This window comes from Rhea pennata, chromosome 2 (assembly GCF_028389875.1).
Source record: "Rhea pennata isolate bPtePen1 chromosome 2, bPtePen1.pri, whole genome shotgun sequence".
NCBI lineage: Eukaryota > Metazoa > Chordata > Aves > Rheiformes > Rheidae > Rhea > Rhea pennata.
The window spans coordinates 20,138,433-20,153,550 of NC_084664.1; the positions used below are offsets into that span (position 1 = coordinate 20,138,433).

At 36.9% G+C, this 15,118-nt stretch overlaps 1 protein-coding gene across 4 annotated transcripts in view; it reads right to left on the reverse strand.

Annotated features, from left to right (window-relative positions):
• Positions 1-268: 268 nt before the first annotated feature.
• Positions 269-15,118, reverse strand: part of ARMC3 (armadillo repeat containing 3) — a 56,359-nt gene continuing 41,509 nt past the window's right edge. Inside the window, exons 12-18 of one of the 4 annotated variants that reach the window (XM_062567707.1) lie at positions 12,929-13,097; positions 12,246-12,346; positions 11,057-11,152; positions 9,737-9,829; positions 6,633-6,833; positions 1,989-2,151; positions 269-478 (exon numbers count right to left, since the gene is read on the reverse strand). In XM_062567707.1, the coding sequence (XP_062423691.1) occupies positions 269-478; positions 1,989-2,151; positions 6,633-6,833; positions 9,737-9,829; positions 11,057-11,152; positions 12,246-12,346; positions 12,929-13,097 (1,033 nt within the window). Of the gene's footprint in view, positions 479-1,988; positions 2,152-6,632; positions 6,834-9,736; positions 9,860-11,056; positions 11,153-12,245; positions 12,347-12,928; positions 13,098-15,118 lie in introns of all 4 variants that reach the window. The other 3 variants (XM_062567706.1, XM_062567709.1, XM_062567708.1) reach the window with 3 other exon arrangements.

Sequence of the window (15,118 nt, forward strand, 5' to 3'; positions counted from 1 at the left end):
TTCTTGACCTACCAATTTTTAAACTACAGTTTTACAGTTTGATCTTAATACGGTGTTACAAAATTCTAAAGTGTTGAAGTTAGACACCGAAAATATGATGTTTATTTCAACATTTAGGACTGCATACCTAAAGTGAGTTCCTGGAAACCAAACACCTTTCAGCAAGTGAACATAGAAATATATGCTTCTTTTTGATAGCTGTACCCAAACTCACGTGTTTCGTAACTATTAGCACTGAAATCATCTTTAAAAGAAATTGGCATGATGATTAAATACATTTGTAACGATCTGCCTCAGCACTTCCTTGTTTCATCAAGTAGCCTGGGTCAAACATTAAATCTACAATATACTCCTGAGGAGGAAGCAGAAGCCCAGGTATTCCTTGAGGAGAGTCATCAACCAACTTAACTTCATTCCAAGCTCTGTTATACTCGCCACGAACTAAACTGCAGCTAATGCCAATTCTGTCTGCTATCACCTAAAAAGGAAAGAAAAAGGAATTAATCACAGCTAATATACTTTGCCTGTACAATATACAGCAAAGTCAAGAGATGCTTAAAAAGAAAATAAATACCTGAAAGGCCAAGGGCTTTCTTGAACGAGACTATAAATCTCTAAAATGTCCCAAACTGCAAATCTTTATTGGTAGCTCAGCTTAGAAATTGTAGGCTTTAAAATATTATTTCTACCATATTCTATGCACAGCATAAAAAATATTCCTTTTAACTCTTTTCAGAAACCGATACATTTGTGTATCAGCCATTCCTTCATATCTCAAATGAACTGCAGCACCCACAGTACCCAGCAGTGTTTTTTCTAGTTGGAAGACTCACTTCTGAATAATGTTCTAAAGAACTATCTATACAAGCAACAAGGTCAGGTATATTGTACACATATACTGAGTATGAAATATTAAGTGTTAAAATGTAACATTTTTTAGTATAAGTTTAGGGTTGCTGCTTGACTCTGAAGCATACTGCTTGTTTCTCAGCCTTGCTGGTGTGTGAAGCAACGAAACACATGGCAAATGTCTGCTAGATGGAACACCTGCATATCCTGCGTGCCGCAGGATTGCTGACATGATTATAATGGTTTCCAGCTACAAAAGTGCTTTCTCAGAATGCTTCTGCTCTGAAGGAATGAAATCAGCTTTTCAACATGTTACAAATGCACAAGGATGTCCCTTGCTTAGACTTCTGTGGTTTCAGAGAGGCAATCTCTACAAAGACATTCTGGTGAGAGAGCAGTGGCGGGGAAGGGAATACTGGGGTTGCTTCAGTAAAATTAATTCACTCCCTCAGACTCCCACAAAGTCAGGAACTTTCTCCCCCCATAGACACCATAAATTTAGGATTGTGCTCTTCTTCTGAGCTGCTCTGTACTGTTTCCTACGTCCATCATGTTTAATTTCATAGGTCTTACTTCTATTTTCCTTTCCACCTAAGAAGAGTGGAAAAAAGCCAAGCTATTCTATAGCCAAAAAAAGGACAGGACAGATAAGCAGCTTGCATCACTGAATCTACACATGAAGAGAGGAGTGAAATTTCCCAGGCTATGAAATTAGTGAATGAAAGCTGTTACATGCGCTCATTGAATTCTAGATAGATACTGACTAGAAATTGTCCCAACAAGTTTACGTTTGCAGCAAGAAAAGAAGGAAATTGCATAATTCAATATTTTACAGTTTACAGAAAATGTAAAATGTTTTGACTCTCAGTCAAATATTTTGGCTTTTTGCCATTTATCAAGTAGTCTGCTGATATCACTTAAGACAATTTAATGACAACAAGGATGTTTACAGAAAGCAGCAATGCTGGCTTTCATTCACTGGAAAATCAATTTTGCCAGTGAAAAATGACTTTAAAGTATACAAAAGATTTTACATGAATATAAATATTATATTATACTGATGCAAGAGTACTTTAGTTTATACTATACTTTTAACAAAAATAAGATAATGTTATGTTGCAAAATAAATGTTAATATACCTTGAATAGCAAAGCCCTGTGGTAGAATGTTCCTTTTTTGACTTTCCCAATAGGCACAGCATTGCATTTCAGTTCAAATTCTATTTCACTTATATGAAGTTCCCAGCTGAAGTCATGTAGTTTGTCTCTTTGAATTGGGCCACCCATCTTGTCTGCGACAAACCTGTTCCAGTTTATACCAAGATCATTTAAATATAATTCCTCTTGTATTTATCACAAAAGTATATCAGCAAAATGAAATGTATAGAATCAATATGTGAATGACATATAAAATTGTAACACTTTTGTTATGTGTGCTTTATTTTTTTTATTTAAAAACTGATACTTTAAGTATACTCACTATTAAATACAGATAGCCATGATTCAGGTCACAGAATCACAGAATGGTTGAGGTTGGAAGGGATCTCTGGATACCATCTAGTCCGACCTCCCTGCTCAGGCAGGGTCACCTAAAGCACATTGCACAGGATTGTGTCCAGACAGTTTTCGAATATTTCCAAGGAAGGAGACTCCACAACCTCTCTGGACAACCTGTTCTAGTGCCCTGTCACCCTCACAGTAAAGACATTTTTCCTCATATTCAGATAGCATTTCCTGTGTTTCAGTGTGTGCTCGTTGCCTCTCATCCTGTCTCTGGGCACCTCTGAAAAGAGTCTGTCTCCATCCTCTCTACACTCTCCCTTCAGATACTTGTACACACTGATAAGATTCCCCCTCAGCCTTCTTTTCTCCAGGGTGAACAGGCCCAGCTCACGTAGCCTTTCCTCAAAAGAGAGATACTCCAGTCCCTTCATCATCTTAGTAGCCCTTTGCTGGACTTGCTCCAGTAGCTGCATATCTCTCTACTGTTGGGTAGCCCAGAACTGGGCTTAGTACTCCAGACACAACCTCACCAGGGTTGATTAGAGGGAGAAGATCACCTCCCTCGACATGCTGGCAATGTTCTTCCTAATGCAACACAGGATACTCTTGACTTACGGTCAGTCTGCAGTCCACCAGGATCCCCACATCCTTCTCCACAGAGCTGCTTTCCAGCATGTCAACCCCTAGCTTGTACTGGTTCATGGGGTTATTCTTCTTAGATGCTGGACCCTGCACTTGCCTTTGTTGAACTTCATGAGTTCCTCCTTGCCCATCTCTCCAGCCTGTTCAGGTCTCTCTGAATGGCAGTACAGCCCCCCGGTGCATCAGCTACTCCTCCCAGTTTTGTATCATTAGCAAACTTGCTAAGGGTGCACTACGTGGCTTCATCCAGGTCATTAATGAGTAAGTTGAGCAACACTGACCCAGTACTGACCCATGGGGGACACCGCTACCTATAGGTCATGAAGATTTGTCACAGTTTTAAGGTGTGCCAGCTGTTAGCAGCAGAGCAATAGAGGTACTAAGCACTCATAGAAAATTATCAATAAAAAGTCGATTTAATGAGGAAGTACTTCAGAAGCTCAGGCTCATCTTTACAGCTAACAGATTACATGAGAGATTACCCTCTGTAGTCCTATTAGTTATTTGAAATAATAATAAAGGCCCATGAAAGTATAAATGACAAAAATAAAGCCAAAGGTAATGGTCCCAACTCACGGAAACAACTGCATCTGCCTCAGGTACTTCAGCTTCTGCCTGTGCTTTCTTAAATCAAAGCCAATATTTTACATGACCCTTATATATAAGACCTTTGTCCCTCACAGTGGTTCAGCCAAAGGTATAGATATTATTGTGGGATCTAACCCTGCATAGAGTGTTGCAGAGCTGATGTAGCACTCATCTGCAACATGTAGGAGCCATAAACCACTGCCTCAAGCAGGGAGCAAAATTCTGTATTACCTCTCTGCATCACTCTCTACAAACAGGTTCTGCCCTCATAGCACCTGCAAGGCAATTTCAGGAGCCTTATTTCTCAGTATCTAGGGCCTTACTAGTATCTAGTATCTAGGGCCTTACTGGTAGCAACAGCCTGGACACAGGCAGTTATCCCAGAATAGGTGAGGCATGGTATCTTGAAGCTGGGAACTACTGGGTGAGCCTGAAGAAGTGGGGTGGGGGGTCTGAGCATTCATTTGTGCTGCTTGTGCCCAGAGCCAGCCCCCAGGAAAGAGAGCAAAGTCTCTTGAGCCAACAGGCATGCCACTCCGGTAGGTGTGCAAAGGTGTGCTGCGTTTGTTTAAAAGGAGATGCAGCCAGCACTATTGTGTGTTCCCTAATCTGCGCAGGCTCCGTCCCCCAGGATCACGGTAGGAATGCTGTGTAAACCGCCAGGCTCCCAAGGACTCCTGCAGCTGCCTCCTTCCCTTTGTATTCAACACACACTGTTCAGGCAGCAGCTTAAGACGCAACATATACGTACAATTCCACAGAAAGCATTCCTACTTAAGTTTCCTATGATTGTTTCACCGGGTTATGTATTTACAAAGATTTTATTGGTGTGTTCAAAGAGTGGATTTGAAATAGTATTTTATGGATTCCACCTTGACGAAGGTGGCATGATTTATATGCAGTTGAACAGTTAAAAATGAAGACCTGTCTTGTCAAATTTTGCGATCAACAGAAAAGTCATTCCTCACAATGAAGTAGACCACTTCATTAAAAATGAGTGTTAGCAGAACAAAAAAGTTTTGTAAGATTCAGCAGGATCTGACACCAAACTCCCCAGCTAGAGGAGCCAACCAAGAAACTGCTAAAGTAGAAAATAAAGGTTAAACTAAGGAGAATATGAAAGCCAACACACTGCTTGGAAACGATAGTGACTGGTGCCCAGACTGAGCAGTCAATATAACTAATGAATCCTACATTGATAACAATAGTCTGTACATATGTCACAGTATACCACATATCAATTTAATGTTCTGGCACTATTAAATATCAAGATGTTAATTATAGTAGCACCTAAAAACTAAATTAGAAAAATGTCTCATGCTTTTGGCACTATATAAAAATAAAATACAGAACAGTTCTTGTCCTGAGGGGTTTTAAAACCAGCTAAGCAAGAAAGATCAAAAGAGAGGGAATGAGTATAATACACAAAAGCTGCAACACTATCAAGTCTTAGGCTAGAGTTTTAGCTCATACATTTAGGCTCTACAGTGCTTGGACCTCTCCTGTTCCTCAATAATATACAAACCACATGCAGCTGATCAGCAGTCAGGTACACGGGGTACATTCGGTCATGGGGCGAAGGGAACGCTACGGCTTTGTGCCTCAGCCAGGGCTCACTATCTCTCTGCATGGCAGTCCTGTGCTCTAAAGAAATCTGGTGGGTACCAGAGCCTCAGCTGGGACTTGGTCCTCCAGCTGCTTCCCCACCCAGGGGCCCAGTATGCCAGCTACGTGCCCCAGTATGTGAAAGGCCTGTGCTGTCTCAGCTACTGGAAAGGCCTACCTGTGCTGTAGCCACCGACTTACTGGCAGGTTTAAGTAGGAGCAGATAAGCTTAAAGAAAGGTGAGGAGTGGAGACCTTGAGAAGGAATGAATGTGAAGGGGCTGGGGAAGAGGAGAGACAGGCACTGCATGAAGCTGAAGTGAAATGCCTGTGAAGGTGTGAGAAGGAAGAGGTGGACAGGAAACAAGCAATCTGCACAGGGCAGGAAAGGTCCAGCCAGAAGGTCACAAAGTTCTCAACACCTGAAGATCACACTACTGACTAAAACCAAACACATACTACATTAAGTGTTTGAATTCTATTATCTTCTAATATAACACTTTTTCTTCAATGACAATGTTTAGTTTATTACAGCCTGTTTTATTTCACTTACTACATCACACATCTGGGCATGTGCACAGCCAGTGACAAATTGTACAAAATTCCATGTGCATGGAATTAAAAAGGCATCTCCTGGGAATCTGGACTTTTTACCCAGTAGAACAGAGAATTTTGGCATTTGGAGTCAGATTTTAGATCCTCATCCAAAACCCAATGGAGTCAACAGAAAGACTCATAGCACCCATTTTCTGACTGGGACATACAGCAGTAGCAGTAACAAAGTAATGGCTTTACTTATTTCCTCCTAGTCATTTGTTTTAAAATTCAGGGGAAAAAAGTATTAATTATTTTCCTAATGTCTGATTGCTGTTCAACAATGTTCTGGGCATTATCACCACCAAGATCATTAGCAAGAATAAAGGCAATCTGTATTATCACAGAATACAGAAGGAATGTGAGCAGGAGTGAGAGGGGCGTGTTTCATGAAACAACTGCTCTAAAAACCCAAGAATTCACAAACACACACAAATTTAAAATACTTTAAAGATAGTCTTCACTGTGCATTCATTTGTAGAAATAACAAGAAATTTTACAATAAAAATGCTGGAAAAGCTGGTTTATCAGAAATATTCATCGAAAAGGATCAGTACAGATAAATTTATCACTCTGAGAATGTCAAAAAAAAATGAAATTGTCCATATGAATATTTTCCAAATGAGAAATTCACACCCTGTTGTCACAAGTGATATTTTGTTTAAAAATTTAAATTAATTGCAATAAAATCTGAAACACTAAGCTTAAAATCTAAAATGATATCAAAATTGTGGACTGAGTCTTGTTTGGATTCCAACTGAGGACAGGAAAATGTTGTCCTAGGATAACAAAATTGTTCTTTTAACAATTCAACTTATTTGCATTAGTTATGAAAATACAGTTCAGTACTCACTGTGCAAGAGCCACAACCTGTTTCCAGGTCGTTGTTAGTGGCAGAATTGTTTTGGAAGCATCATTAATGTAATCCAGTAAAACGAAGTCAGCTGGTGGCAACCAACATGAATTTTCAAGATTTACTTCATCATGGACTTCAGATGTAATCTGAACATCATCTTCTTTCACTTTTTCCTCTTCTTTTTTTCCTTTCCCTTTTCTTACATGGAAAACAATATACCTTTTTTAGAATACTGTAATCTCTGAAGTCTGGATTCTAACAGAGTAGTTCTCCACCAGGACATTTTAGGCAAATTGATTTTGGAGGGAAAGGTATGGGAACTCTTTTCTCCTCATATCGAATACTCCAAAATATACAAAGCTTTAGAGAATATTTATGGAAGAGATTGTTAGGAACCACTTGACACTATCTCCATGTTAATTCTCCTGTAAATTCTCCTATGTCTCTGATATGTCTTTCCTATATATATGGACCACCTAGGCTAGAAGACACTTACCTAAGGATAGCTGTGTAATAATAACAAGCTTTTAGAGAGTATATAGGAAACATTTTTAGACTGTTACAGTTTGCATACAAACATGAGTTAAAAATAACAAATTCTCATGAGTTTTTACTAGATAGAAATCAATCTTGACTTCAGATAAAGGAACAATTGTATTGGAACATAGTATCAACACCATGGCTGAAATATTGACGAGACGTACCAAGCTGAAGTCTATGTAGTTGCATATGCATGTATTTTATAAAATACAGCATGGCTTGTGAGATAAAACTTTTATAAGAAATCTATGTTTTTGGTGACTTTTTTTCACTATACATACTGTATTTTCCACAAAAGATCAGGATAATTGTGATACTGAACAGATATCATAAGTCTTTTCATTATAAGTCCTGAATAATTCTACCATCAAATATGACAAAATATCTTCTTTCCTTTCTCTAACAGTTCTGGATTATTTTTTAAAATCCCTAATACTTCTCGCATTCTTGGAAAGAAAAAAAATAGAAAAATGACCACTAGAGAATGGAGCTCCAGGGCACATTGATAGTATTTTATGCTCTTCAATTTATTCTTAATTTTTTTCAATTAACACATTTCAGCACTGTGAGGACAGAAAGCATTGTAGGGAGCAGAAGAACATATGGTATTATCCGTAGTTTAATTCAAGCAATTTGTCTTCAGAATACTTTGCAAACTTTTCTTTTACTTTATTGAAATTCGTCATATTCACCAAAAGCTCTTTTTATAGATTTGATGAGGAACATTTTAGGAGATAGAACAATTTAGATTTAATATTCAAATTATGGAAAATTCACCATTCTTTTAAATAAACTGTTCCAGTTATTAGTTACACTTATACTTAAAATGGTAGACAAACAATTTTCTTTATCTAATTTGAATCTATCTAACTGTAGCTTTCAACTGCGGAGTCTTACAGCGCTAGTCTAAACAGCTACCTACTTCCATATTTATACTCTTATGGTTATATAATTATATATTTTATATATATATATGTAATTATAAAATACATATAATTATAATGGTTGAGAATAACCTGTTTAAAAAAAAAAAAATCCTTCTGCATCTCTGGTATCTAACTTAACAGGTTTTCAAAACAAAAAAAAATCTGCAAGTGTTATAATTCTTGTTCTTTGACAATTTTCCCTCTTTCTATGCTGTTTTTCCCATTTATCCTTCCAATATTTTCTTTTTCTTATGAAAAGCACACTGTTTGATCATTGTGCTCCATCAGGAAAATGTGCTCTCTAGTTCTGTCTACTCAAAATACGGTTGAATCCACTCTTACTCTATTTCTTTGTAGTGTTTAGGAAGAAAAAAATATTGAGAAGGGTAGTCTGAACAGCAATTTTCTGGGGTTTTTTGCCTTTTTTTTTTCTCTGAGGTATGACTATGTTCTCCTTGGTGGAATGGCTGTTTTAGGATTGTCTTCCACCTTTGCCTCTGCTCTACTGCTGAACTCCTCAATTCATCATGTCTGTCTTACATTCATCTCATGATAACCATGAACTTGCTGTCATAGTGCCAGTTATGACACCTATTTTGTTTCCTTTTTGCTTAATTTAGTATCTTGGCCATTTTTAGAAAAGGAATAAATGAGTATTGGAAAGTATTTCCTAACACTATCAGAATATAGCATGGAAGGAATTCATGTTTAGCAGTCCACACTGAAAATTATCTTTTAGCCCAGTCAACATATATATCAGATATGCAACTGCCTGATCAAAAATATTGCTATCTGTCTATGCAAATACATGTCAAACTATCTACTAGGCACTTCCTCTACATCTGCTTCAAACTTTTCCAGCAGACAATTATAACTGTCCTTGCTCTTAGCTTTCAACTTCAGTTTACATAAACTAGTATCACTTTTCAAAAACAATGGTTTTAAACTGTAAGTTCAGTGGTACTTGCAAAATTGTGATAAACAGAAACATACGATCAAAGAAAAAAACATTTAGGAAAAAGTCTAAGCATGTTTGAGACTTGGAGACAGCTACTGACCTTCAAGTAACTCCCATATATCTCACAAATTAATAGCAATAATGATATATGAATTATGGATTCAAAATGAATGACAATGGGGTTATAAATCACACAACTTGATCATGACATTCAAAAGCAATTATTTCATACTTGAGGAAAGAAGTCTTTGTATCCTTGCAAATTTCCTACGGGGGAATTGAGCCAGCCATTTGTTTTTTTCCAAGATACAATATTTTTTGCTTTCCAAGTTATGGTTGCTAATAGTGCAGTCATTTAGTGTGTAACTGATACAAATTACATTAAAAAGCAACCATCCAAGGGTATCTTCACGTCACACTGTAATAATCAATGTGATTCATATGATCCATTTCTACTATAATATTATTTAAACTGAATTCCAGAAGTGCTTGCAGTCTAAATAACTAAATATCTGCCTTGTAAGTTTATAACTTTCAGAGAAATTAATCTTACAACTTGGGTCCTGAATTAAGTCAGAAACTCAGATCTTCGTAGTCAGTAGCCATCATCTGTCAGCAATTTGTATTTCTGTTCTAAATGAACCTATAGGTACATAATTCACATCATAGTATAATACCTTAAGCCTTTCTCTCTAGTGCTGCCTTTGTTGAGTGAAGACCTTCGTCCAGATAATTCCTGTTTTTCTTCCACTGGAGATGCCATTAAACTACTGAGATCACAAAACATGTTCAAATTTTCTCTTTTCTTTCTTACTCCAAATTTCATCTCTCAAGCACACACACATATATATGCACAGGCAAATATAAAAGTAGTATAAGAAATCAATGACTATCTCTACCAATGTAATGCCTGTACAGCGAGTAGTGTATTATAGTTCATGGATGAGCTCCAAACTAAAAAATGAAAATATGGTACCTCAGTCCCCACAAGAACCCAGTCTCTCCCCCTTTTCAAGTCCTTAGCATTTAGCGTTTTATAATGCCTTCCACTGGATAGAATTCACAGCCCTTAGGCATGGCCAAGGCCCCCTATACTGTAAAACAAGAAAAATTAGGACATCAAGACTGTGATCCACAGGAACCAGCATGACAAACTGTAAACTCCTTAAGCTAGCTAACAGAAATACTGAGGAGAGGTTATAGGTTACATCATGTTCCTATCAAGGATTAGACACCATCTCATTGATTGTGAAGTGGCTCTATTTGGACTCAATTCAGAATTCTTAACATTCCCCCTGGAACAAGGCACATACTCCAGTCTTCTCTGAAAGGCCCAGCTATGGTCATGATTGTGCTGCTGTTTCACATAAAGACTTACCAGTTCAATTGGAAGACCATGGTAATGAAATTCCCATAACCTTAGAGATTCTGACTTACATGGCATAAATACACATGAGATCAGTTCCATGAAAATGACAAGTAGGATTCTGTCCAGTGTATGGATCAGATGGAGTCCTTCATGAGCTAGACATTTTTAGGCTAAGCATTGTCAAACTGAGCCAGTTCTGGGCATGCCCTTCTCAGTTTTTAGTCTCTTATGGCATTTTACTGGTTGAAATTTAATCTAGAAATAAGGGTGCATGTAGGCAGCGTAGGAACATTTTGTGCGCCTAGGTTCTGAACAGAAAAAAATCTACCCCAATTTCCCTATGTCTTGGTTCTCAAGCTGTACAATAACAGCATTTCCCTGGTTCCTAGGGATATTGAAAGGAGAAACAGCTGTATAATTGTGAGATAATCAAATACAGCATAGGAAAGGGGGACAAATAACTACTAAGATAGACAGAGGAAGATTATTGCAATTAGGACATGAAAGACACTGAAAATATGTTTAACTCTATATCTGACCATCTTTACTTAGTTAGGAAACTGTCTATCACTATTTTCAATTAGAATTCAATTTCTCAGGTTAGTACAGTATAATCTCCAGACTGTACCTGGCTTTTTCTCTACTGCCGCGTCTTAAACTAGAAGATGACAGGTTAGTCTGTTCATAAGATGTATCTTGTGGCTTTTCCTCTACTACAGGGACACTGAAATGGAACAAGATATTTTTACATATTATTTGTAGAAATAGTATTTTTATATTTAGCTAAGCAAATAGGCTTGTAATTTTAAAGGATAGTAAATAAAATTTGTATGAAAAATAGGAGTATAAGAAATAACATAGCAACTAGTAAACTTGAAATTCATTCAGAGGTCAAAAATGAAGTATGAGCTACCAATGATGGATACGTAAGTAACTGGGCAGTAAGACTGCTGACAATGTACAAAGGCAAGAAGTTGTATCAAAGTCAAAGAAAGAAAACTTGATAGTAAAAGACAACTTTAGGAATCACAAAGAGTGTGGATGGTTAATTTCTCATAGATATTCTCAGACATCTTTATAGTGTCATGTACAATCTTAAAAGGGAAGTTAATGATACTATAAACCAAATATGTGATGTGTTGACAGAGAAGAAGGTTTTGGACTTGCAAATATTGGTAGAGCATTCTTTGATCTGTAAGACTGTTTAAAGGAAATGACTTCTAGTTAAACAAGACAAATACCAACTTCCTGCATTCAAATCTAAGATTTGTTAGGCTAGCTTCAACTTAAATAAAGAAGAAATGCATATAGGTTCTTTATATTGTGGTACTACAAATACTGAAAGCAGCCTGAAACCTTGAGGCTTGACTTTGTCCTGCTTCTTGGGATGATCTGCTTAAAATTCCACATATTTTCCAGTACAAGAAGATCATTGAGTTGGAGGTATCACTGCCATTCATATTGACATTCAGTTTAGATGAACCTTTCTTAACTTTTGTTGTAACTAATAAAACACTAGATGCCCCATCATCCAGAATAAAAGCTGTTATATAAATGAGACTTAATGGCTAAGTTTTCCAAGAAAATCAACTCAGCTGAATAAATCTTTTCTGTCTACAGAAAAAAGTAATTATCGAAATTCTTATTTTATAAATACAAATATCTTGTCTCCCAGGACATGAAGCACTGTGCTGGGATTAAAATATATTTCTCACGATACAAACATTACAGTAACTTTGTATTATTTGAAAAGTGGATGAGGTGGAAAAGGTAGTTGAGCTACTGCAATGAAAATTACTAGATCAAATGTGACTTACATGTTCTGTGGTTTAACATTAATGAAGATTACGGCCCGACGGTCAGTAAGCTCTTGTTTACTCAGTTCCTCCAAAGATAAAAATTTCACTCCAGGTTGTACCTACAAGAAAATCATAATAAAAGATCAGTTGTTCTCTTGTAATGTTGAACAGAAAATATGTTCTTTAAAAGATACTTAAAGTGTTATTTAAAATTCAATGGAATTTTCAAAAGCAACTAAATGCTTTAGCAGCATGTATTTTACTGTTTTCCAATAAGACTGGTATTTCCCATTCATTTGGGCATTTTGAAAATGCCTTCTCCAATTTAAATCAAGCACAGCACTGAGTGGTGATACACAGTGGAGTCAGTATATAAATACTGCTTTATAAGAGAAAGGGTTGCAACAAAGGTGAAAATATGAGCTCTTCTTTTTGTTAAAAAACCCTACCAACAACAAAAAGTCCATAGGTCATTAAATGTCAGGTTAGTATTAAGTATACTATAGTGAAAGAGACCAGAACAGGAAGGATCCAAAATGGAATGAGGAGTTGCACAGTTTACAGAGGACTGGGAAGAAGATCCTGAGTGTGGGAAAGCATGAAGATGATGATGTTTCACCCCCATGAGAAAAGATAATCAAAAAAACTAGTAAGAAAATTTTATTCCTTCTAAGTAAAGTAATCTATTGAAAGTAGCTTACCTGACCACAGTCATAGAATCCATCAGTAATAATATTACTTGATGATAAATAACCCATCCGGCTGTACTTTTGGGAGAGATTGTTATCAAGTAGTTTTTCCAGCGCTCCTTCACTGAAGTTATTTTTGTGCCCTGTTGACAGATTAATTTCTTCTAAGATCTCTAAAGCCCTGTTCAACAAAACACAAAGGCTAAGTCATCATTAAGTACCAGCTAATTGTTAATACAAAGTTCAGAGTTGGTTTTCAGCATTACTGAGCCCAAGACACAGATTCATTTCCAAGTCCTAGCCTCTTGCCCTCTGGACCAGCAAGGAGCTGACTGTGCTACCTACAATTCCTTTTCTAGAGGAGAAAAAATGCCTTGCAGTGCTCCAAAGCAAAAGCAACTGTTAATCAGTTACACAAAAGATTCAACAGAATGCCACCGCCAACCTCTTATCAGAAAGATGTTATGCAGACCTCTGAAGGCAGATTAAGTGAATTCCAGAGAACAAGCTTTTCACACAAGTAAATGACAACCTTCTCTTTAAGATAGCAATGGGAGAAAAGAGTGAAACAGGTTATTTCAGGTTCTATTCAGGTTATACAAGCTATTTGTCAGAAAGCATACTCAATAAGCTCTGGAAATTAGCAAATATGATGATAAGTGGAAGAATTTTAATGGGGAAAATCAGTACAGATGAGTCTAATGAGTACGGGAAAAGAGATAACATTGCAGGCACAATGGCACGTTATCCTAATGTCGAAGCAAGACAGACAGAAAAGTAAGAGACAAATATGGCTGCATCAAAAGTCCTCAAAGGACCAAAAACCAGAAAAGGAATCATACAGAAATGGGAACTTCCTGACTTTTGTCAGGGAAAACCCAAAAGACCCACAAAACGAGATACAACTACTCAGGGACCAGAAAGAAAAAAAAAAAGAAGCATTTACTCTACTACCAGTAGGAGAGGAAAAATTGGCCTGTAACTCAATGTGTGAAGAAAACTCATAAAAGATGGCATGAAAAAGACTTAAATGGTTGATGCCTTTTTTTCCTTCGGTTTTCTTGAAAAAGTTGAAAAGGAGATGCCTAACTAATATTAATTAACAAGGAGGTAGAAACAGTAGGTTTAATAAATCTAGAATAAGTCCGAGGAGACAAAGTTGACAGTGTTTGAGGAAACTTACCCCAGAGTACTCTATGAATGGGCAAAAGCAACCTCTGAACTACTTATAGTTATGTTTGAAGTTTCAGGGAGGACAAACTGGGTCCCAAAAGAGTGGAGAAGGGCAAACATTTAAAAAGGAAAAGGCAGGAAATAACAGAGATCATTCAGCCAAATTTCCGTTTCCAAATGATGCTAGATCAAATTATGAAACAATCAGTTTGTAAGCATGCAAGAGATAAGATGGTAAGAAATAGCCATTATGTATTTGTCAAGAACAAATCCTGTAAAGCCAGTCTAATCCTTTCAGTGATAGGGTAACTGATGTAATGTATAGGCAGAAGCAGTAGATGCGAGATATGTCTTGACTTTGAGATATGTTTTGACTTTCATATGTCTTTTCACATATTCCTACTTGAATACTCATGAGCAAGTCAGGGAAATATGATCTACATGAAAATAACATGAAGTAGTGCTTGACTGGTTGAAAAACTATGCTTAATGCATTATTATCAATAATATGCTGTCAAACTGGAAGGATACATAAATTAGAGTCCTACTTTGATATTTTCACAAAGAAGGGATTAAATATGAACAGTGCTATACACAAGATGTGGAAAATAATTACTGAGCTGTATTTGATGGTGGTATGACCTCAACGAAGTATCTCATCCAGGTTGGGAGACTGCACTTAAAAATGCCATAAGTAAATGAAAGAAATTCAGACACTGTGACAAAATTATACAAGAGTTCAAAACAACGAAAAGTTTAACAATGCTTTTACTTTGTTGTGAAAGGGAAAAAGAGAAAGGGACATGGGCCATGTGATAATTCATTAGCTTAAAAACCTAAACTGTTATAAGAAAGATGGTTATTCAATCCCACTGAGGGGACTGAAGTAGGACAAATGTAACTGGACTGATTTAGAATAAGGGACATCTAGAACCTGAAAACCCTTCTAATTTCTACTTAAGCACTCAAATAGGTTACCTCAGAAACTTGAAATCTGCTCAGAATTGGTATTTACAAACACGCTCAACA